The sequence below is a fragment of the Bufo bufo genome, chromosome 4, assembly GCF_905171765.1.
Source record: "Bufo bufo chromosome 4, aBufBuf1.1, whole genome shotgun sequence".
Taxonomy (NCBI): domain Eukaryota; kingdom Metazoa; phylum Chordata; class Amphibia; order Anura; family Bufonidae; genus Bufo; species Bufo bufo.
The window spans coordinates 195,900,177-195,925,764 of record NC_053392.1 but is presented as its reverse complement, the minus strand read 5'-3'; the positions used below and the strand labels follow the sequence as shown (position 1 = coordinate 195,925,764).

Here is a 25,588-nt window from a genome sequence, read left to right as displayed (position 1 = left end):
TACCTCTGAGTAGGCTTCACTACTGGTTTTGGCTCACAATCAAATGGTGGAAATAACTGATCAAATAACTGAAGCGTGAACTCAGCCTAAGGCCTCATGCACACGACAGTTGTTTTTTGCATCCGAAATTGTGCGTCCGCCCCAAAAAAACGGATGCGGCATCCGTTTTTTTTTTGGAGGATTCGTTTTTTCCCACAGATCCCTTGTAATAAAATGCCTATCCTTGTCCGTAAATGTGAAAAAAGTAGGACATGCACTATTTTTTTTTGCTGAAGGGAAACACGGACAACGGACGCGGAACACAAACGGATGAACTATCAGCATTTTTTTGCTGACCCATTGAAATGAATGGGTCCCCATCCTATCCGCAAAAAATAAACGGAACAGAGGCCGAGAAAAACAACTGTCGTGTGCATGAGGCCTAAGGGTACTTTCACACTAGCGTTTTTCTTTTCCGGCGCCAAGTTTCGTCCTAGGGGCACAAATCCGGCCTTTTTCCCATTGACTTGCATTAATGCTGGATCCGGCGCCGTGTATTCCGTCAAACCAGATGCGGCTTTTGGATGTTAAACACGAAAAATGTGAAAAAAAAAGTTAGTCCATAAATGGCGGATCCGTTTTTTCCAATGAATTTGTTCATTGTGATCAAAATCCTGATCAGGATTCCAATGTAATCAGTTTTCACAAGTTTTTTCCGGATCCGGCGGGCAGTTCCGGCAACGGAATTGCACGCCGGATTCAAACAACGCTAGTGTGAAAGTAGCCTAACAAGCAAAGTTGTGACCTCTTGTCTGTATACCCGTGTACAGTACCTAGCCTGACTATCATTTGGATTACGCATGTACTCAACCTGCCCAGAACTTGGAATTATCGAAAACGCACATACTCAGCTTGCCCTAACCTTGGACTGTGTTCAGACTACGCTTTTATCTGATCCTTTGGTGCTTTGCACCGATGTCACTGACCCCCGTGGGACTACTACAGGAGGTAGCAGCCTGTATGGTTGTCTGCAGTAAAGGCCACATCTCTACAGAGGGGTTAAAGGGTGAATACCAGGGAACTGCCAGGACAATTCCATTAAATTTAGCCCAAAGTCAAAATGGTTAATTAGCACAGTGGGTCCACACCAAATGCCCATTACAAATTATGATGAAATTGATAAGAATGTAGCTTAAATTAGTGTATTAGAAGACCAGAGATAAAAGTTACAGATTGAGCCATCAGAGCAGATCTCTGACAAGGGAAGGACTGGTTTTCAAAGTGAAACCTGAAGGCTGCAGAAGACAAATGGTTGTAAATTTTTTAAGAAAAATTGGAAAAATTATTTTCTTCTAGCTGAAAATAAGAACAATGCTATAATAATAAAAATAAATGACCCTAAAAGGTGTCCATATTCTTTAAGTGTTGGAAAACCTATTTAAATGATTAATTAATTAATTACAGAAGTCTGCTAAATAGTCCCGTTATATAAACCATTAAAAAAAATACGATCAGCATGAACGGTATCATGCGTAACATATGCTCATCTTCACATTCCAGAAAATAAGAAACTGCAAACGTGACTATATTTCCAAAACATCAACTTTATAGCACAAGGAAAACACATATTGCACTCACTTTGCACCCACTTGGATGTGTATAATAAAACAGGAGTTTACACAGATGCTCTAAATAAAAATATATTTTCACATGTACAACTTTATTTGGCAGGCGATCACAACAAACACAAACACAAGGAGAAAAATGTAACACTGGAGGCGATATGCCTAGATGTAGGGTTTCCACAGGCTTTTATTATCCAACGATCTTCTCTACTTTTGCAGTATTGAGAGCCCCAATGAACAGTGCAGAGAGAAATGGTATCTACCAGGATTTACCCAGTTACGGACTGAACCTTCTTCTTTTTCACAATGGTGTCCTCTTTATAAAATATATATATAAATCCCTACGTACATTCAACTTACCGTTTAATACATATCCTGGAAGAGGTTAAAAAAAAAAAAAAACATTTATACAATAAACATCAATTATATTATTTGCAAACCATGTGCTTATATATTATTTTCCATAGTTAGGTATATATAGGACTAGAGTTCTTCAAAATCATGACCACCAGAATTCAGTGCCTCTGGGTGCATGACTCTTCCCATAAACAAGACACAGCCTAAAATAGAAGCAAAATCAGATTACAATGGATTTGTAAGGCATGCCGTGTTTCATTTTGTAAAATGTATCAAGCAAGAGCTGGGAATCAATGATAAACATGCAGAACAGCTCCCGGAAAGGAGGTTACATAACCACTGGAACAAGCTTGCATGTTCACTTCAGCAGAAAGACGTTACGCAGACAAAACAAACAAATGCGGGACAAAACTGCTCTGGAGGCGATTGGAAAAGCCGAAAGCACAGATACCTTTGCTACGGTTGAAAGAGCCATATCAAACAGCAGAAATGGCAGCAAGAGCGAAATGTTCCATAGTGCTGCATGCACTATGGCAGAAGTCACTTTGAGGTCAAATGAAAAGCATGAAGATAACTCACCAGTTCTGCGGTTTCTAATCAAGAAGAAGAATGGGTGGTCAAAAATCACCTGGGGGTACAGAACTGCCATCCTACTATTGGCAATCATTCCTAATAGATAAACAATAAAATGCCATTAGATGGGAAATGAACTGTAAAAACACACATGAATGTTGTTACATTTATATGAAAGAAAAAAAATATATATTATATATATATAACATTACGTTGTGTCTTGGGGGCAGAGAATACTGGGCAATGGCGCTCTTGTTCAGACAGCGTTAACCTAAGGCCTCATGCACACGACCGTATTTTTTTGCGGTCCGCAAAACGGGGTTCCGTTTTTCCGTGATCCGTGACCGTTTTTTCGTCCATGGGTCTTCCTTGATTTTTGGAGGATCCACGGACATGAAAAAAAAGTCGTTTTGGTGTCCGCCTGGCCGTGCGGAGCCAAACGGATCCGTCCTGAATTACAATGCAAGTCAATGGGGACGGATTCGTTTGACGTTGACACAATATGGTGCAATTTCAAACGGATCCGTCCCCCATTGACTTTCAATGTGAAGTCAGGAGTTAATATACCATCGGACCGGAGTTTTCTCCAATCCGATGGTATATTTTAACTTGAAGCGTCCCCATCACCATGGGAACGCCTCTATGTTAGAATATACCGTCGGATTTGAGTTACATCGTGAAACTCAAATCCGACAGTATATTCTAACACAGAGGTGTTCCCATGGTGATGGGGACGCTTCAGGTTAGAATATACTAAAAGAACTGTGTACATGACTGCCCCCTGCTGCCTGGCAGGTGCTGCCAGGCAGCAGGGGGCAGCCCCCCCCCCCCTGTAGTTAACACATTGGTGGCCAGTGTGGCCGGCCCCCCCCTCCCTCCCCTGTAGTTAACTCATTGGTGGCCAGTGTGGCCGGCCCCCCTCCCTCCCCTGTAGTTAACTCGTTGGTGGCCAGTGGGCCCCCCCCTCCTAATTAAAATCTCCCCCCTATCATTGGTGGCAGCGGAGTGTACCGATCGGAGTCCCAGTTTAATCGCTGGGGCTCCGATCGGTAACCATGGCAACCAGGACGCTACTGCAGTCCCGGTTGCCATGGTTACTTAGCAATTTGTAGAACCATTATACTTACCTGCGAGCTGCGATGGTCTGCGTCCGGTCGGGAGCTCCTCCTATTGGTAAGTGACAGGTCTGGCCGGGATGACCTGTCACTTACCAGTAGGAGGAGCTCTCGGCCGGACCTGTCTCTTACCAGTAGGAGGAGCTCCCGACCGGACGCAGACCATCGCAGCTCGCAGGTAAGTATAATGGTTCTACAAATTGCTAAGTAACCATGGCAACCGGGACTGCAGTAGCGTCCTGGTTGCCATGGTTACCGATTGGAGCCCCGGCGATTAAACTGGGACTCCGATCGGTACACTCCGCTGCCACCAATGATAGGGGGGAGATTTTAATTAGGAGGGGGAGGGAGGGGTGAAGGCCCACTGGCCACCAACGAGTTAACTACAGGGGAGGGAGGGGGGGCCCACTGGCCACCAATGAGTTAACTACAGGGGAGGGAGGGGGGCCGGCCGCACTGGCCACCAATGAGTTAACTACAGGGGAGGGAGGGGGGGGCCCACTGGCCACCAACGAGTTAACTACAGGGGAGGGAGGGGGGCCGGCCGCACTGGCCACCAATGAGTTAACTACAGGGGAGGGGGGGCCCACTGGCCACCAATGAGTTAACTACAGGGGAGGGAGGGGGGGTCCGGCCACACTGGCCACCAATGTGTTAACTACGGGGGGGGGCTGCCCCCTGCTGCCTGGCAGCACCTTCCAGGCAGCAGGGGACAGTCATGTACACAGTTCTGTTAGTATATTCTAACCTGAAGCGTCCCCATCACCATGGGAACGCCTCTGTGTTAGAATATACTGTCGGTTCTGAGTTTTCACGAAGTGAAAACTCAGCTATGAAAAAGCTTTTATGCAGACGGATCTTCGGATCGTCTGTATAAAAACTAACCTACGGCGACGGATCACGGACACGGATGCCAATCTTGTGTGCATCCGTGTTCTTTCACGGACCCATTGACTTGAATGGGTCCGTGAACCGTTGGCCGTGAAAAAAATAGGACAGGTCATATTTTTTTCACGGCCAGGAAACACGGATCACGGATGCGGCTGCAAAACGGTGCATTTTCCGATTTTTCCACGGACCCATTGAAAGTCAATGGGTCCGCGAAAGAAAACGGAAAACGGCACAACGGCCACGGGTGCACACAACGGTCGTGTGCATGAGGCCTAAAACTGCAGAAAATCGAGGTTCTAAAATTATATCTTTTCAAATCTTTATCACAACCTGAGCCTTAAAGGGGTGTTCCAGGATTTAAAAATTGATGGCTTATCCCCAAGAACAGCCATCAATATTTGACCAGTGGGGGTTCAACACCCCACATCCATGCTGATCATCGGTTTCAGAGCATCTCCAGCACCAGAACTGCACAGCTCCATCCATAAACAGCTCGATCTTAAAACAGCTAATCTGCAGGGGTGTGGGGTGACAGAAACCTGTCAGTCAGATATTGATGACCTATTTTGAAAACCCCTTTAATCCTTTTGCTACCAGCACAGTACATGTACGGCACTGGAGCGATGTGTAAACATGGCGCCCGCTCGTACGCGCAGCAGGCGCCATGGACGGCAGGTCTCTGCTGTTTCAAACGCAGAGACCTGAGGCTAATTACCGTTTGCGGCAATAATGTTAATCGCTGTAATTAAAGGCTTTAGATGCCGTGATCAAGTGAGATCACGGCATCTAAATGCGCAATAAACTATGCCCCGTGCGGCCAATGGAGGCATCGGTAGTTGCGCTGAACACTTCGAGCCTCGCTGACGAGGCTGATAGTGTTCATGCTGCAATTCCTATTTTGGCTACCAGATGGCAGGCCAGGATAAGAAATGAGCAATTTTCAGTGTAAATCCCATTTTAAAAATCCCTGATAGAACAAAATTTCAAATTTAAAAACTCAATTTATAGGCTCATATTTGAGCTTTAAAAGCATTGCAAAAAAATTCAAAATAAAAAGATGATACTTTTTTTTTTTTTTTTTAAATATACAAAAAATATACGTTTTCCGTATAATTAAAAAATAAATACCTAAATAATAAATATGAACATCATGGGTATCACTGTGACCAAAAATTCCCATACTATTAAAATATAAAAATATGGGGTATTGTTGTAATTGTACCGACCCAGAGAATGAAGGGCATGGGTACAATTAGCCGCAAACAAAACGCTGTGGGAACAAAACCTGTAAAACGGTGAAGGAATTGCGTTTTTTTTTTTCAAGTTTTACGGCTTCCCACTACATTGTATGCCATAATTAATGGTGGCATTAGAAAGTACAACTTGTCTCACAAAACATACTGTAACCCCTCATACAGCTATGTAAATGGATATATAAAAAAGTTATGGCTCAAAGAAAATGGGGAAGAAAAATGAAAGGGCACAAAACTAAAAAAAAAAAACGGGTAGTGAAAGGGATAAAAAGGTTATACCAGGTTCAGTAAATGCATCTTGTGTATTCCCTATAAGCAAATATGTGGTCCCTGATTGGCAATGCAGTCCAGTGCACATCTTGTATGCAGTCCTGGAAAAGCCTTTTGAGGGTGCATAATGCTGTGTAAAAGTGAGCAAACTGCCCGTTTAGAAGCCCATACTCTGCATAAGTCAATTGCAACAATGACATATCTGGACAATATGGAAAGGAGTTTGCTGCTCACTGAACAGACACTTGCTGGGAAGGATGAGAGTAGGGTGGTTGTACAGAGGAGCAGGAAAGTAAGGTAGCAACCTGAATAACAGAAGGTGTGGTAGATGGAAGTGCCAGGGAGGCTAGCCCTGATCTGACATACCACAACAAGTTTGCCAAGTTGGCAGATAAAGAGGATGTCAGTTCAGGGATAACACTGCTGCAGCAAGATAGTCAGGGGAATGTCAGCTCCAGCAAAGACGTGACCAAGACTGCAGGGCGGTCCAGACAGGTACAGATAAGGCAATCTGTCTCAAAGACCGGGTTCACTGATCAGTGTGTCTTCCTAGTGGTCGAGTACACCATATTGTGGATCAGGTTGATAGATTACAGGGAGGGGCATGCGAAGACCCAGGGGGTCATGGTAAACATTGACCCCCATGGAAAACTTAGAGACAGGTGGATCATGGTCCTTAAAATTGATTTCAGGGACTTAAGTTACAAGCTCAGGGCAAGGAACTCAAAGTTAGTATTGTCTGAAATACTGTACCATGTGCCACACCAGAAAGGCAGCGGGAGATTAAGGAGGTAAATAAGTGGCTCAAGAACTGGTGTGGATAGGGGGGGTTTTGGGTTCCTGGTTAACCAGGCCTAGTTAACTTTGCTGTTCGCAAACGTAGTGGAGCTGTTTTGGGGGAGAATATGATTAGAAGTTTGGAGAAGTGTTTAAAGGCTATGTACACCTTTGAGGACAATTTATTTTTTTAACTAGTGCATTATACTCATTATGAGCTAAAAATCTTTTTTTCAGTTGGTCTTTATTAAAAATATGGAGTCTTTCTCTGTACAGAGCTGAGATGCTCTACTAGCAGGATCTTAATTTTCTCTCTGCTCCTTATCTACGCTCTCAGACCTTATAAACACTCAAAGCTCAATCCTTAATTTACTGAAAAGAATGTGGCCTAATTAGGTGTTTATGACCTCTTAGTAATAAGGGTTATTAGAGGACGGCACAAAGTGAAAGTAGGATGCCCACACCTAGAAAAACAGTTAACCCTTTGTGACAGAATGGCTCAATATTTTTATTTATTTTTTTAGCCCCAAATGAGTAAAATGCAATCATAAAAAAAAAATTGTCCCCAAAGGTGTACATAGCCTTTAAACTAGGGACTTGTGGAGAGGGTAATTACATTATAGAAAAGAAAGATACCCAGATACTGACCTGGGGCTAAGTAATGGAACTGGGGGTGGAATGGAGGGAGGGACCAGAACAGTCCATAAGGAAAGGCGTAGGGTAAAAATATCCCACCATGCCACAAGCCTGATCAACAAAATTGGTTAACTGGAATTAATAATGCCTGAGGAGGACTATAACATAGTGAGAATAACCGAGACATGGCTGGATGATAGCTATGACTGAGCGGTTAACGAACAGGGTTACAGTCTGTTTAGAAAGAGAGGGGGAAGGGTTTGCATTTAGGCAAACTTCTGGCTAAAGCCCACACTCCGGATTTGGCCCAACGTCAACTGGTTATTTGGCACAGTAGTTCCACAACCATTATCCGTACGCATGTCAGTAACACAATTGATGTCACTTAGCTTGACTTCTCCAAAGCATTTGATACTGGGTCATATAACAGGTTACTACATAAGATGAGAATGCTTGGACTGGGGAAAATGTCTGTATGTGGGTAAGTGGCTTAGTGATAGAAAACAGAGGGTTGTTATTAACGGTACACACTCAGATTGAGTCACTGTGGGGTACCACAGGGGTCAGAATATTCTCTTCAATATATTTATTAATGTAGAGGGGTTGCACAGTAAAATATAATTTTTTGCTGATGATACTAAACTGTAAAGTAATTAAGACAAAAGAAGGGTATACTGCCTCAGATGGATCTGGATGGAATGGAGGCTTGGGCAGAGATTTGGCAAATGAGGTTTAATACCAATAAATGTAAGGTTATGCACATGGGAAGGGAAATACAAGGCATCAGTATATACTAAATGATAAAACACTGGGTAAAAAAAAACATGAAAAAGGGCTTAGGAATTTTAGGTGACAGTAAACTGTAGAAACCAGTGTCAGGTAGCTGCTGCCATGGGTTACATCAAAAGGGGCATAGATGCATGTGACGAGAACATAGTTCTGCCACTTTACAAAATCATTACTCAGATTTAGAAAAATACGGCAGAGGGGAGATATAATAACTATATAAAATGTATTAAGGGTCAGTACAGAGATCTCTCCCATCATCTATTTATACCCAGGACTGTGCCCGTGACAAGGGGAATTCCTCTATGTCTAAGGCCCCATTCACACGACCGTATTTTTGATCCGAGCCGCAAGGTTTGCGGATCACATATGGACCCATTCATTTCAATGGGTCCCCCCCTGTCCGTATCCGCATTTCCATTCCGCTGTCCCACAAAAAAGAATGTCCTATTATTGTCTTTTTTTGCGGACAAGGATAGGCAGTTACAATATATATATATATATATATATATATATATATATATATATATATATATATATAAAATCCCTCCCCCTTTCCGGTTTTTACTGATCCGTGTTTTGTTGACCTCAAAATACATATGGTCGTGTGACTACACCATAAAGGAAATATGGTTTCTCCATCAACATAGAAGAGGGTTCTTTACTGTAAGAGCAGTGAGACTATGGAAAACTCTGCCAGAGTGACTGTGACGGTGAACTCACTAAAACAGTTCAAGAGGGGCCTGGATGTATTTCTGGTTATAGTTTCTAGAATTTTGGAGAAGGGTTGAGGGTCCAGGGAGTTATTCTGATTGCCTGATAAGAGTGGGGAAGAAACTTTTTTTCTCTAAGATGGGAAAAATATATATATTTTTTTTGCCTTCCTCTGGATCAGCTTGCAGGATAACAGGCTGAACTGGATGGACGGATGTCTTTTTTCAGCCTTACAAACTACTACTACTTATTATGAAAAAGTTTCAAAGGATTCATGGTTTTCAAATAATACCTCACTGCTCTCCGCTGCTCCCATTCTGACACTTCCTGGCTGTTGGTCTCTGGTCCTTAGTAACATGGACATGTGCTGCTGCGGTCATGGCCATAGCAGCTTCCCACGACAACCAGTGATTAGTTGAGTGGTCACATTTACCACATCAGGAGAGATCAGGAATTAGGCTAGTGCTACTGTCACGGTGGTGAGTTACTACTGTCACTGTACAACGAAGGGAAAATAAGGTAGCAGCTAGGCCTGGAAACAGGGAAAAGGGAGCTGGAAACCAACTATGCATCCCTAAATCCTATCCCTGACCTTCTGACTGTATGAGCCACCCTCGATTGTAGGGGGGTTCATACTGTCAAACCTGGGCCATACTGACTCTAACGGTCCCTGCAATATGGCGTCAGAAGGTGGAGACAACAGATTCCTCCAGGAGAAAATGGAAGAAAGCAGCCAGCAGTGGACAACACGACAGGTAAGTGTCCAGAGGCAGAAAACACCACTGCTAACAGGACCAACATGGACACCTACCTAACACAGCTGCAATAGGAACTCGAGACATCCATGCCGCTACCACTGGATACTGGAAATGCGCATAGGCCTAAACACACACCAGGCAGGACCCAGCACAAACACCAAACACAGAATCCAGTAGAAACAACCTGGACCGCCATAAGGCATGAACCATGGCAGCACCAGGCCGAGCTGCTTCCTCCGGGAAACTCCAGGGACCCTCTTCCGGAGGTGAGGACATAAAAAGGATATGTCTGGCATTCATGATGACCTGAAATACCAAACAGGCCAGACATGAAACACCAAACCAGACATAACCCCAAACATAAACCCACACCAAACATACAACAAGTGAGGTAGGGTAACAGCAACAGACACAAAGTGGTGACATCAGGTGACATAGATGTCTCATAAGGTGGCCCTCAAAGACTGGGCAGATGGAATAGCACCAGCTACTCAAGACACTGATGACAATCTGACCTCAGGCTCACAACTCAGAACAATAAGAGCAAAGAGGCCACACCCAGCTCCACATTGCACACACCTTAACCACATACACACCAGAAATGGGAAGGGAAACAGCCTTAAAGGGGAAGTGCACACGCATGCATAACATGTTTCGCGCAACATTTACATGTAACGTATGTCTATGGTGTTGCAATGCCACCAGCGACAGTTGCAAATCATCCAGACAAGCTGAAATCTGTGTTGCATGTCAGAAGCGACAATCGTTAAATTGACTGTAATATAACGCAACAAGAAGCTCTCCTGTGACATGCCTGCAACTTGGCTGTGTTTTCATAGCCAAATCACAGCAATAAAATAAATTGCACAACAGCAGAGAGTTATGCTTGTGTCTCATCACCTCTCCATATATGTTCAACTTTTCTATGTTACATGTAGAATCTTTATGCACCAATTTCTAATATATATTATGTCTATTGTAATTTATAACTGCTACTTGACCATACACAATAATGACTCTATATGATAGAAATTACAATTTACATTGTGGTTGTATTATAATTTTCTGTTATAGTGTTATAGTGTTTGAAAAAGGTCCATGTTGACCAAAACGTCACACTGTCACCTTGAGTTGCCTTGCAAAAGAAAAATTTAAAATAAAAGACAGCTTGATATTACCATACTCTTCGGAGTGCTGAAGTTTCTATGTTGATATTTTTGAGGGCTAGGAACCCACAACCTCAGCACCCACCTATACCAAGACAAGAGTGCCACGCCATCCTATTCAATCCCTTGGAAGATTATCATTACATGAAATAACTATATTATAACAAATTCTTATAAGTTCTTTTCTGATCATGGACAAGAAGTATGATCTAGCCATGCTGCTTTGAGATAAATGTCCATCGAACAAAAAAAATGTTTATTGGATTTAGGGTAAATCTTTCATTCTAAGGGGTTTTACCAATAACCAATCTGCATACATACTGAAGTACACAAAAGTGCACTGGATTAGTACATTCAGCACATACCAGAAGAGAATCTGCATTTAAAATTATACACATCCGTGAAAGTAACCATGACAACTCGAGACCAGTTCACCTTGCCAACTTCACTCCAGAAAATAAGAAACAGAAATTAGTTTAATGCTGCAAAGTTGGGATCTTTATTGATTTATGACAATGACTGCATCGCCTCTTGAAAGGTACATGTATTCCTAATGAGCTGCCTGGATCCTGGCTAGTGGCGATATGTCTAAAGGCTGCCATACGATTACGGCAAGACCAGCTAATTATCTTATGTGTTCCCCAGTAGATGATATTGATATACATGTAGAACTTCCTGTTTTCCTCAGCTTCCTGCTGGGTTTTCTAACAAAACTCAGCATGCCTTGCTATGAATGTTTCACAGGACTTGTTTCGCCCAGGTAAAATGAATAGCGGAGGTATATGGGGTGTGACTATTGTTGTGGGAAAGGTGGTGCAAGCCCTAACATTATAGAGCAAAGCATGTTGGGTTTGATTAGAAAACCCAGCAGGAAGCTGAGGAAAACAGGAAGTTCTACATGTATACAACCTGCCTAGAAGAACTGATTAAGAAAACAGGGTGAGGAAAGTGCTGACATGAAAAACAGGTATATGGGGCAAAAGGTATGCAATTTGGAGTACTCTTGACAAATAAAAAATAAATTCATCACGAAATGGAGGGCTCCTTTAAGACTGTGCTGACACCTGTACTTAGATGTCACGGCAGTCTAATGGGCAGGCAAAGCATATCATTCAGATGCAGCTGGTTGAACCAAGAAACACAGGCTTGGTGACTAATAAATTGCCACAAAGTTGACCATGATCAGACAATAAACTGATTGCTTTCAGTGGTAAACCTGCAATGGACAGAGACCATGCAACTGCTGTGGGGCTTGGGGGGATGTTTTGCCCAGCGCTGAACTCCATCTTCTATTCCTGATGTTAAAACACTGCATTTCCATATAGCCAAGACTAAGGGAAGCTCAGTGCAAAGACATTGTTATAGCTTCCATTACAGACAATGGTAACTTTATAAACTCCTATGTCCTCTGCTCCCCCTAGTGGTAGCTAGGGGGAGACAGCTTTGCAATATGGGAAGTAGACAATTTATTCATGTATTTTGACAGCTTTTTGGCAAATATGGTGAGAAATATGGTCTTCAGAATGAGCCCCATATTTTGGAAGTCAGATAAAACAGGGTGATGCTAAGGGAGACTTTCTTTTCAAATCCTGGACAACTCTAAACATATAGGTGGCTGAGCGTGACTGTCAAATTTGGGAACTGGACAGTTGGTTTAATGCATGTTGGAGATTTAGAAAGTACCAAAAGATGTCAAAGGCACATCTGCCGAAAACTGAACATTCCCTTTATATACACAAATATAATCTTACATAGATCTTTGGCTGAATTTTTTTATTTAGAAAAACAGGGAAATACAAGATTACATGCTGCCATAGAAAAGCTCTAAAATACAAAAGATAGGAGCAAGCATTACAGTTAGAGCCTCAGACTTTAATTGGTATTCTGTGAACTACACACAGATCGCTATGTACTCAGCATGTACAAAGCATGACCTTCATAAATCTAGCCACTGCATCTTTTTGCCTCACGAAATATACTTACCACTGCACATATGGCAGTATATACCATACCATAAACAATTAAGGCTGATATTTAAGAATACAACTGTGTATTTCAATCAATGGCTAGCCACAAGCTCTACAACAAGTGCTCAATAGAGTGGCCCCTCAAGTTACAATATTAATTTGTTCCAGGACGACCATTGTATATTGAAACCATTGTAACCTGAGTAATTGGTTCCAAAGACCCAAAAAGTTATCCAAGATAAGAGAAAATATAGATTTAATAAAAAGAAGCAGATTAACTAAAACATAAAACAAGTCCTTACATATGAAGCCTCATGCAGACGTCCGTGGAACACGGTCCGTGAGATACCGGACTGGCATTGCAGGAGTGCACGGCGTCATTGGTTGCTATGACGCTGTGCGCTCTTGCAATGCCAGTCCGGAATCTCACGGACCGTGTTACACGGACGTCTGCATGAGGCTTAACAGTCAGGAAGAGCTGCAAAATGACAACTAATACATCTATTTTACCAGAGAAGTGGCCTTCATTGGTTGGACCTGAGTCTGAGGCATTGTAGGGCGAGTCTAGTTTCAACTTATAATGGGTCAGAAAAGGACACTGTATGTTGAAAATATTATATCCTGAGGCCATTGTATCTTGATGGATCACTGTAGTTGATATAGTGCTCAATATTTTATTGTACCTCTTTACAGATGTAATGCCGGAGAGGTGGGTACACAATTTCCTAGGCCACTGAGCAATAAGGTTAAATAAATATATTATTTGTGTTCCCTGAAACTATTTGAAACCATTAATATAGTGATATTGGTAATAGTGGATTAGAGGAATAGAAAGGGAGTCTGGAGTTGTGAAAGGTCCTAACTGCCATCCCTGACCAGAGGAAATATTAAGTAGGTCATAAATGCATCTTGAGGTACGGACTTAAAAAATATTATGCTCTTGTTGCCTTTTGGGGTATCTGTTTTGAGTTTAGTCTAACCTTCTCCAGGTTGAGGGTGGGAAGGCCGATGCACCACTGTGGAAATTATTTGCTGATATAGTGAGAGGCTAGTAAATACGTGTATGTTTACACTAGAAGAAATATTCAGTTGAGATGTCAATTTATCCAGGACAGTAGCAGCTGGGATTACTGCCTAGTGTAACGGCAGCAAGTGTGGACCGACTGTGCCAACTAACCAGTTTGACTTTGGCCAAATCTTAAGTCCCCTGGTTTTCACCCTTTACCCCAATAGAGGGATCTGGACTTTGCTGCACATGACCAACCAGGCCACTACCTCCTGGAGTAGTCCTGGTGTAGATGACAGCTAACCCACGGGGGCCAGTGACACACGTGTGGTACACCAAGGGTTCAGGCAAAACTTGTTGTCAGGAAACTAACCACGGTGAGAGCAGGGGGCAAATCTGTAGAACAGGTCGGGGCAGACATCAATGGGTGATGACGGATCACGAGCTAAGGTCAAGGCGGGCAGCGAATAGTCAGAATAATCAGACAGGCAAGGGGTTCAGTACACGATTAGACTACAAGATAACAAAACACCTTCACTGGCGGACTAGGAACTAGGCACCCACCCTAAGGGAGCTTGCTTTATATAACATGGAACATCCAGCTATTGGCTAGAGAACTTCTTGGTTGTTTGCGCAGGCCCTTTACGAAGCCAAGAGCCAGTGTGCACGTGCACTAAAGAACAGGCCAGGAGGCCTCAGAAACACATGAAGGCACAGCCTGCATCATAAAGCAGAACGCCAGCGGCCAAGAGCGATGCCGGCAGCACAGTGGAACACAACATGAAGGTGGCAGTGAGTAGCACAGCATCCGTGCCCGCAGAGGGAAGCAGTGCAGCAGTCAGCACAGACCGCCGGCATGGCACCTAGCAAAAATGGATGTCAGCTGTGAACTTTTGGACCTTCTTGGTCTGTTTTGGTCAGGAACAGGAATATATTTTTATTATATGGTTTTCTGTTAGGAGACTTAGTAAGGGAGCAATTGCACCATGAGACTCTCTAAACATAGTGGAAAGGGAAAAAGAGTAAGATAATAAAGGCCTAAATACACAATCACCCTAGATCCCATTTAGGATATTTGACTGTAAGTGAAAATCTTTGCGAGATTCTTTTGATGTAAACCATAAATAAAAAAGCTTATATGGCTTAATGAAGATGAAAAAATAAACAAGAAATATAGTTGCCCTCATTTTCTGCAGGAACTTGACACAGTCATGTAGGAATCCTGCTGTGAACAAAGGGATCAAACTTTTGCTGATCTGCTCCAACGTCAACAGAAGAACAGAGGGGGCGGAGTTAAATATTTTTGTCCTACTGCAGATAGGACACAGCAGGGACTTGTCTTACAGTCAGACACAGGATTAGGAGGAGCATTAGCATAGCGAATCTCCTGGGGCACAGAATAGATTTCTCAATATATTTCTCAGATTTAACTTTAATATTAAACAAAATAGGGCCCCGAAACAGGAGGAGATGAAGGAAAAAAGTGCTTGGATAATTCTTTATGTTTGTGCATTATGTGTTTAGTACTTTTTTAAGTCTGCAAAACTGCTTGGCTGTTATAGGAAATCATATAAAATGCTGTGGGCAAACATCACAATGTTCACATTGCAGAGCCCAAAAAAAAAAAATGCATTACAAAAGGTAATCACATAAATATATTCTCCATGGATTTAATCCCACTTCATTCGGAATGAACATGAAACGCTAACTGCACAGTACTGTACAATATAACCACGAGTAGAGTATACTATTAAAAATATCATTCCAGGTAATTATCACCATGATGTTATACTATACCAGAGGCAGCAGCGGCTTCAGATCCCTCCTCGTTAATCTCAAGATAAGACTTGTGAACGGCTTTATCAACGTAAAGATCCTTGTTGTCTGAAAACAATACAGATTGGTTAGAGAATTAATAGTTGCATTCAGATCTGATTTTGTGTATGGACAAAGAACAGAAACGAGAGAAACTACCATGGGGAAGATAAATGGAAGAGGTACATCTGTTTCTGGCAATAAATAATGGTGTATAACTCCAGGCAAACACTCCCACGCCCTGCTGGAAGCGCTCACTACCATTTCATGGCTCCCGGCTTATTTCCTCCACAGCAAAACACACAGAAAGCACCGCAGAATGGCTGTAGTCATCAGATTTAGTATGAATTGTATTTGTGCCTCTTTGTGTTCATATATTGTTAAAAAAAAGAAACAGAAAAGTTTCAACAACTTTTCTGCTAAAAATGAATCTCATTATCTGAAAAGAAGTCAGCCATTATCAGCCAACAGTCATTACTCCATCTTTTAGTGAATGAACGAGAGTAACAGCATGCAGGTAACTGTTTAGGGATGCCAACACCTTTTTACAGGGAATGTGTCCTCAGAAATTGACCCATTTTTAAATTACATTTAAGTTAGTTTTTAACATTTTTGGTGAATTCTTTTTTATATTTTCTGTGTTGTACATTAGGAAAAAAATCACAAAAGCGTGCGGGTTTTCACACTGGCCACTAGGTCTAAAATATGTTAAGACTTCCTGTCCTTTAAGAGGAGCTACGTGGGCCATAGACACATGGATAGGAGGGGATCTCATTGACTTCTATGAGAGATTTTTGTAGGCATGCTCTGTGACCTGTGCAGTGGTCAGGAGAGAGAAGATAAGCTGTGATGTCCACCTATTGTGAATAGTGGAACCTGTATTATCTACATAGAGGTGTTATTTGCCATTGAAATTCTGCTTGCTAAGGAGATAGCTACTGAAGTTACCTATACAAAAGAGGAAATCATGATCTATTAGACCTAGTGTCCATAGCAAAAAATGCAGGATTATCTACATATTAAAATGGAAAAAAATTAATAAAAATAATATTCTAAGAAATATATATATTAAAACACGATTTAAACATTAGGCCAGTATTTAAGAACATTCTTTTAAAGGGGTTGCCCAGTTTCATGACACTGATGACCTATCCTTAATATCATGAAACCAGAATACAAACTATCTAATTTTTCATTTTCTTCCCACAGCCACTCTAAAATGGCCAAGTACCTTAGCCTACTAGACAAATCAACAACATAAAGTGAAAAAAATGAGTGGCCCAAAAAAAATAAAAAATAAAATAAAAGGTGAATTATGAACTTATAGTAAACAGGGTGGATTTGATTTTAATCAAACCGATTTAAATCACGATTTAAATCACTAGTCAGTAAGGCTTGATTTAAATCATGGTTTTTTACATAAAGATTCATATTTGGACAATTTTTCTGTTGTACTTAGGAAGGAGAAAAATAATCATTACCTTAATAATAACAATTTAAATAGGATTTATTCAACTGAAACAATAACATTACAGCATGTTATTTGCTTAAACATCCATGTTTGTTAACTAATTTGGCTAAAGAAAAAATATATATTTTAAGAAACTTAGACTGTCAGCCCAGCCTACACAAGAAAAGCTTAAAGAGCACCTTTCACCAGAATAAAACCTCTAAACTGACTATACAGACATGGAGAGCGGCGCCCAGGGATCCCCCTGCACTTACTATTATCCCCGGGCGCCGCTCCGTTCTCCGATTATAGCCTCCGGTATAGTCATAGTTAGGCTCCACCCAGGGGAACCTGCCGCGGTCTCCTTCTCCTATGCTGTAGCGCTGGCCAATCGCAGCACTCAGCTCATAGCCTGGCTATGAGCTGAGCGCTGCGATTGGCCAGCGCTACAGCATAGGAGAAGGAGACCGCAGCAGGTTCCCCTGGGTGGAGCCTAACTATGACTATACCGGAGGCTATAATCGGAGAACGGAGCGGCGCCCGGGGATAATAGTAAGTGCAGGGGGATCCCTGGGCGCCGCTCTACACGTCTGTATAGTCAGTTTACATACTTTATTCGGGTGAAAGGTCCTCTTTAAGTGACTTCCACCAGTTCACTGGTGTGACTTTCTTTAAAATATCTTCAGCAAACATATATTTCTTGAATGGTTCCCCCTTGGCTTCGAAGTTGGCATTACAGATGGATGATTGCTGGATACCCATGTAGAGTTGTTGCGATACCAAATTTTTGATTCGGTTTCGATACCATGAAAAAGTATTGCGATACTCGATACCATTCGATACCACGCGAAAAAAATAAACAAAAAAAGCCACGTGCATTCCTCATTTTTAAAAATGGCGAATCGCGCAGTTTTTATTTTATTTTTTCTGTTCCGGCATTCACCACCTAGATTTTTTTTTTAATATTTTAATAGTTTGGACTTTTCTGACGTGGCGATGTAATATGTTTATTTATATATTTTATATGTGAAATTGGGAAAAGGGGGGTGATTTATACTTCATATTTTAGTGTTTTTTTTTTTTTAACTTTTTATTTAATAACTATTTCCCCCCTTAGGGGCTAGAACCTGGGATCTTTCATCCCTTTTCCTATTCACCCTGATAGATCTCTATCAGGGTGAATAGGACTCCACACTGTCCCTGCTGCTCTGTGCTTTGTGCACACAGCATCAGGGATGTTACCATGGCAACCAGGGCTTCTGTAGCCTCTTGGCTGCCATGGTAACCGATCGGAGCCCCAGGCTTACACAGCTGGGGCTCCGATCAGAAGCTGCCACTGCACCACCAATGAGGGGGAGTGGAGAGGTCCCTGTGGCCACTGCCACCAATGATTTTAATACTGGAGGGTTGAGAGGGGCCGGCGCACTGTGCCACCAATGATTTTAATGGGATGGGGGGATTGAGGGGGGGGGGGGGGGCACACTGCACCACCAATGATTTTACCCCTTTATACAGGAGGCGGGTACTAGCAGATCAGCGGCAGTTAACTGCCGCTGATCGCAGCTCCCTGTCAGGGGCAGGGTGCCGGCAATGCGATTCTGCTGCCGGCACCCGCCTCCTGTATGTGTTAAAGACTGACTACTGTATATGAGTCCAGACTTTCACTATTAGGCCACACAGAGCGGCGCCCAGCGATGTCTCAGCACTCACCATTTAGTCCTGGGCGCCGCTCCGTTCGCCCGCAGTGCCCCATTACTGTCTCCTCTCCTGCTCCACATGCTGCTGATTACTATCGGAGCGATGGGAGGAGACATCAGCTTCACTAGTGGGCGTTCCTTCTCCCTGGCTGTAGCGCTGTCCAATCGCAGCGCAGGGAAAAGGAACGCCCACTAGTGAAGCTGATGTCTCCTCCCATCGCTCCGATAGTAATCCTATCATTGGTGGCGCAGTGCGCCCGCCCCTCCTCCGCCCCTCTCTTCTCATTGCCGCCCCTCCTCCACCCCCTCTCTTCTCATTGCCGCCCCTCCTCCGCCCCTCTCTTCTCATTGCCGCCCCTCCTCCGCCCCTCTCTTCTCATTGGTGGCAGCGGCAGCAGCACAGGGGGAGGGAGGACAGCTTCCTTCTCCCCGTGCTGCTGAGAGAGAACATGAGCGCGCCGATAGCAGCGCGCTCATGTTCAGAGATACTAGACTGCGCAGAAGCGCAGCCCAGTATCGAAAAAACGGAAATCCCGGTATCGTATCGATACCGGGACAAAAGTATCGATTGGGTATCGAAATTTCGATACCCGCAACAACCCTATACCCATGTCATAGCTAACTACTCTTCCTCAGAACTAAAGTTTTGACCCTGATACTGGATATTGACAATATTATTATATATATATATATATATATATATATATATATATATATATATATATATAGAAGACAAAAAAATCGGACTGCACTCCAAGCATCTCTTCAAGAAAGTTTAGTTTTTATTCACCCATAAGGTGGCAAAGCGACGTTTCGGCTCAAGCATGCTTGAGCCGAAACGTCGCTTTGCCACCTTATGGGTGAATAAAAACTAAACTTTCTTGAAGAGATGCTTGGAGTGCAGTCCGATTTTTTTGTCTTCTAAAGTTGGTAAGCACCTTTTACCATACTTGGACATTGCACCCGTCTATTTTTCCACACTATCCAGGGTGGTGCTGCCAGTGGTTTTTTTGCTATATATATATATATATATAATATTCTCAACTCTTTTCATGTTATAAATTCAGTTTTGAGAACTCCAAAATTAAACCAAGCATCTGTGATAATATCTTGTAGGCAGAGAAACTACCCAGTAATCTTACAAAAACCTCTGGAAGAGCATGACATTGTGAATGGATTAATGGAATTTAACAAAAAATTTAACATATACAGCCTTATTCTACATAATTAAAAAAGTAATCTTTATTTCATAATGAAATAACCTTTGGATGGTAATATACACTGCTCAAAAAAATAAAGGGAACACTTAAACAACACAATGTAACTTCAAGTCAATCACACTTCTGTGAAATCAAACTGTCCACTTAGGAAGCAACACTGAGTGACAATCAATTTCTCATGCTGTTGTGCAAATGGGATAGACAACAGGTGGAAATTATAGGCAATTAGCAAGACACCCCCAATAAAGGAGTGGTTCTGCAGGTGGTGACCTGACCACTTCTCAGTTCTTATGCTTCCTGGCTGATGTTTTGGTCACTTTTGAATGCTGGCGGTGCTTTCACTCTGGTGGTAGCATGAGACGGAGTCTACAACCCACACAAGTGGCTCAGGTAGTGCAGCTTATCCAGGATGGCACATCAATGCGAGCTGTGGCAAGAAGGTTTGCTGTGTCTGTCAGCGTAGTGTCCAGAGCATGGAGGCGCTACCAGGAGACAGGCCAGTACATCAGGAGACATGGAGGAGGCCGTAGGAGGGCAACAACCCAGCAGCAGGACTGCTACCTCCGCCTTTGTGCAAGGAGGAACAGGAGGAGCACTGCCAGAGCCCTGCAAAATGACCTCCAGCAGGCCACAAATGTGCATGTGTCTGCTCAAACGGTCAGAAACAGACTCCATGAGGGTGATATGAGGGCCCGACGTCCACAGGTGGGGGTTGTGCTTACAGCCCAACACCGTGCAGGACGTTTGGCATTTGCCAGAAAACACCAAGATTGGCAAATTCGCCACTGGCGCCCTGTGCTCTTCACAGATGAAAGCAGGTTCACACTGAGCACATGTGACAGAGTCTGGAGACGCCGTGGAGAACGTTCTGCTGCCTGCAACATCCTCCAGCATGACCGGTTTGGCATTGGGTCAGTAATGGTGTGGGGTGGCATTTCTTCGGAGGGCCGCACAGCCCTCCATGTGCTCGCCAGAGGTAGCCTGACTGCCATTAGGTACCGAGATGAGATCCTCAGACCCCTTGTGAGACCATATGCTGGTGCGGTTGGCCCTGGGTTCCTCCTAATGCAAGACAATGCTAGACCTCATGTGGCTGGAGTGTGTCAGCAGTTCCTGCAAGACGAAGGCATTGATGCTATGGAGTGGCCCGCCCGTTCCCCAGACCTGAATCCAATTGAGCACATCTGGGACATCACGTCTCGCTCTATCCACCAACGTCACATTTGCACCACAGACTGTCCAGGAGTTGGCAGATGCTTTAGTCCAGGTTTGGGAGGAGATCCCTCAGGAGACCGTCCGCCACCTCATCAGGAGCATGCACAGGCGTTGTAGGGAGGTCATACAGGCACGTGGAGGTCACACACACTACTGAGCCTCATTTTGACTTGTTTTAAGGACATTACATCAAAGTTGGATCAGCCTGTAGTGTGTTTTTCCACTTTAATTTTGAGGGTGACTCCAAATCCAGACCTCCATGGGTTAAAAAATTTGATTTCCATATTTTTTTTGTTGTGTGAATTTGTTGTCAGCACATTCAACTATGTAATGAACAAAGTATTTCAGAAGAATATTTAATTAATTCAGATCTAGGATGTGTTATTTTTGTGTTCCCTTTATTTTTTTGAGCAGTGTATTTTCCTCAAAATCCAATTTAAATAAAAAAAAATCCAATTTAAATCAAAAAAATCCGCTTTTTTTTTTTTTTTTTTTTAAATCATTGATTTTTATCCACCCTGATAGTAAATCTATTTATTAATACAAAGTACATACAGAAAAGGCAGCTACAGATCCACAATTTAAAAACTATATTAAAGAAATAAAAAAAGGTAGTGGCCGAGGGTTACCCTATGCAAAAGTACAAGCTCAAATGAGCCTCCAATAAATGGAATCCAATAGCTATAATATAGAACAAGGGCTATAAAAACCACCAATTTGAATGCACAATACACTTTACTGTAAGCAAAAGAAAATAGAAATAAAGAGAGCTACACAATATACTAACCCAGCGGAGACGTGGTCACCCGTGGTAAATATCAACCACCACCTCGATACCCTAATGAGCGGTCCTGCACTGTAGCAGGACGGTTTCCCCGCTGGAAGGAAGTGATCGTGAGGGAACCGAGGAGAAGGCAGAAGCGCTTTATCAGCGCTTCTGTCTTCTCCTCAGATAGATGAGCAACGCGATGAGCGGCTTGGGGCAGAGGAGCGTAGAGCTTCAGGGTCAGGAAACCCTGATCAGCTCTGCCTTCTACAAACTCCCAAAGGAGGCTGGTTTCCCCTGTAACTGGGGATCCTTTGGATGCCCCATTTACAGTGGAAATAGTAAAAAAAAAAAAAAAAAAAAAAAAAAGGCTCTCATTGTCTCCAAAAGGTCTTTCGGTGACCTCTTGGGGACAAATTATGTGAAAAAATATATAAAAAATGTTGTTGTTTTTTTAAACTGAATAAAAATAAATAAAATACAAATAAAATAAAAAATTATGTGGCAAAAAAATTGATTATAAAAAAATACCCTAAAAAAATAAAAATAAATAAAAGGTGTTCACTGTCCCCCAACAGTCTTTTTTTGACCATTTGGGGAACATATTACCGTATGTGGAAAAAAAATATTTAAAAAATAAAATACAAATAAAATAAGAAATAAAAAAGTGCAAAATAATATAGTGTTCATTGTCCCCCAACAGACTTTTTATGACCTCTTGGGGGACATATTATGTGGCAGAAATATAAAAAATTAAAGAGGACCTTTCACTAGTTTAAAAACTAAAAACTAACTATATCAGTGGGCAGAGCGGAGCCCAGAGGTCCCCCTGCACTTACTAGTATGTCTGGGCGCAGCTCCGTTCGCCTGGGACTCCCAGGCTATGAGCTGTGCGCTACGATTGGCCAGAGCTGCAGCAAGGGACAACCCCAATACAAAAACTCCGCCCAGTACAACAGAGGGAGCTGCAGACACCGGAGCCTATACCGGGCGAACGGAGCGGCGCCCAAACATACTAGTAAGTGCACGCCGCTCTGCCCACTGATATAGTTAGTTTTTAGTTTTTAAACCAGTGAAAGGTCCTCTTTAAGTTAAAAAAAAAAAAGATTGAAAAAAATAAAATAACATTCATAAAAGAAATAACACCCACACCAACCAAAACCATCACCATTACCGCCCCATTTACGTGAAACTATACATATTATATAACAAAATGGCCTACACAAAATAGGAAACTAATTATAATAATTTATTTTGGTGTTCGTTTGCATATTTAAAGAATAAGGAGCTATGGTTTTAAAAAAAAAAAAAAAACACTTTTTAAAAATGTTTTGTACAGTTTCCCCCAAATAAAACTACAAAAAAATAATTTATAAAGCCCTATGTGTCACGTAAAAAATTGTTGCAAAAATGATTTTGATAGTTCAACAAATAATATAGTTACAGCCACTTGTGCTAAATCACAAAAAAGTGTCTGGTCATTAAGGCCTTTTCAAGCGTGGTCATTAAAGGGTTAACCAATGAGCTCCTTCTCCACTAGTAAGTTAAAGTGCTTACTGGTTATTGCAGGGCCGCTATAACTGGGGGCAGGAGGCGGTAATAATCAGTGAGCGCCGGCCTCTGCAGTGAAGGAAAGTGCTTACTGGTTATTACAGGGGCCCTATAACTGGGGGCAGGAGGTGGTAATAACCAGTGAGTGCCTTTCTCCGCAGTGAAGGAAAACGCTGATTTATGAATGGGAGGCAGGATGGAAGGAAATGTTGCCAAGGAAGGAAATTATTTTTACCAGTTCCTGCAGCATGGCCCCTGAAACAAAAGGTTCATACTTACCTGCTCCGGTCTTCTGCGCTGCCCCCATCTTCCGGTCCCCAGCATGGTCAGCAGTAACATGCTGCTCGTGGCCACCACTGAAGCCAGTCATTGGCTGGAGAGGTGCATGTGACCATGGCCATGTACTGACAGGTGTAAACAGCGCCAGGACCGGAAGATGGAGGCAGCGGGGGCAGTGCAGAGGACCAGAGCGGCGGGAAGCAGGTAAGTATAACTCTTCGGTTTCAGGGGCCATGCTGCTGGAAAATATTCGGGACAATTACTGGGGAAAAAGTGTTCATAGGAGCGCTCATATCTTAGATCTGGCGGTATAATTGTGCCGCTGATCAGTTGATAAACAAGGAATCGCTCGTTTGTCGGCTGATTTGCATATTTTACCAGGATGAAAGGTTTACAATTATCAGCAGCACATCTCCCTGTGTAATCACAGATGTGCTACCGATATATATAAAACTAAATGAAGGTGGAATGACTGATGGTGATCATTCCTCCCCAGTCACTTTGCATTGGCTTGTGTAATAGGCTTTATTTGCCGCCTCTTGAAATAGAGCGATGTGACAATGCGGCCCTCAGACCAAAAAAGGTTGCGCACCCCTGCTGTAGGGCCTGTATCATTTTCTCTATAAGCAGAAGATACATTACCACAAATTCATTTTACCAGCTTTGCTTGCTTATATTCATAAAGCTGAAATCTTTTAATTGCATATTCAGACAATCTTCTCTGCAACATGTGGGAAGCGAGAAGCCTGTGTGCGGATTACCCCAATGCATTATTAATGGGCCGCCTGTGCTATATAATAAATAAAAAAGATAAATCCCAGCAATAAAGAATGCTGACAGCCGGAGCTGGAAACTGGAAGTTACAAGTACTGCAGTGGTATCATACCGGATATTGCAGACAGATCAGCTTGTCTACTGAATATCTCGACGACGCCAAGCCTTGACAAAACATCCTTCAGATCAACAGTTTCTTCCACTTTGAACCTATAAAACAGGTTATTACAGATTAAAGTGGCTTTTCAAAATAAAAAGGTTTTGTACAGTGGTAGAGATGACTGGAACAACATCAGGAAATTGAATGCAATGGAACCTCTTGACGGGATCTGAATGATCTTATCTGCACAATATACCCTGAATCCAGAAGAATTACATGACAAGTCCAATTTATTCTTCAGAGTGGACCTGTCATCAAGCCCCCGGTTAGATTTTACTTGCTTTATTACGCTGCATTGTGCGCTGTACAGAAAGTAAAGAAGTGGGGGGGTTGAAAGCAAGTTCTCTCCAGCACGTGAAATCCAACATGCCCAATCCTTCTTTTCCCTTACATCTGCTAGGCTGGGCACTCCATCCAAAATGTTCAGGGTGTGACGACCATGAAAGCCCAACTTTTCCCATGTTCACAGTCAGGGGGGGGGACTGGGAACTTAAAGTGGTCCTGGAAAAAAATTAAATAAAAGTGGCTCTATTGTGTGGTGGTGCCCAATACCACATTGCAGTACATTATACCACCCCAGCAGAGCCATATACCACAGTATCACAAAATACTGCCCAACAGCACAAAAAACCTCCCCAAAAACTGCCCCTCTGTGGTGGCCAGAGCCATCCGCCATGTTCTGTCCTCCTACTCCAGCTGTCAGGAGGGGAGTGTCCGTTCATTACTTACCATGGCTGGCGGTGGTGAGAAGCGCTTGGGCGTCCCCCTGGGAAGTTTACCTGTAGGGT

The 25,588-nt window shown here is 42.8% G+C and overlaps 1 protein-coding gene across 2 annotated transcripts in view; it reads right to left on the bottom strand.

Annotated features, from left to right (window-relative positions):
• Window positions 1-1,563: 1,563 nt before the first annotated feature.
• Window positions 1,564-25,588, bottom strand: part of SERPINI1 (serpin family I member 1) — a 61,493-nt gene continuing 37,468 nt past the window's right edge. For both annotated transcript variants that reach the window (XM_040428184.1, XM_040428185.1), the window contains exons 6-9: window positions 24,753-24,850; window positions 15,671-15,757; window positions 2,541-2,630; window positions 1,564-2,164 (exon numbers count right to left, since the gene is read on the bottom strand). In XM_040428184.1, coding sequence (XP_040284118.1) covers window positions 2,088-2,164; window positions 2,541-2,630; window positions 15,671-15,757; window positions 24,753-24,850 — 352 coding nt within the window. In that variant the 3' untranslated portion in view covers window positions 1,564-2,087. The remainder of the gene's footprint in view (window positions 2,165-2,540; window positions 2,631-15,670; window positions 15,758-24,752; window positions 24,851-25,588) is intronic.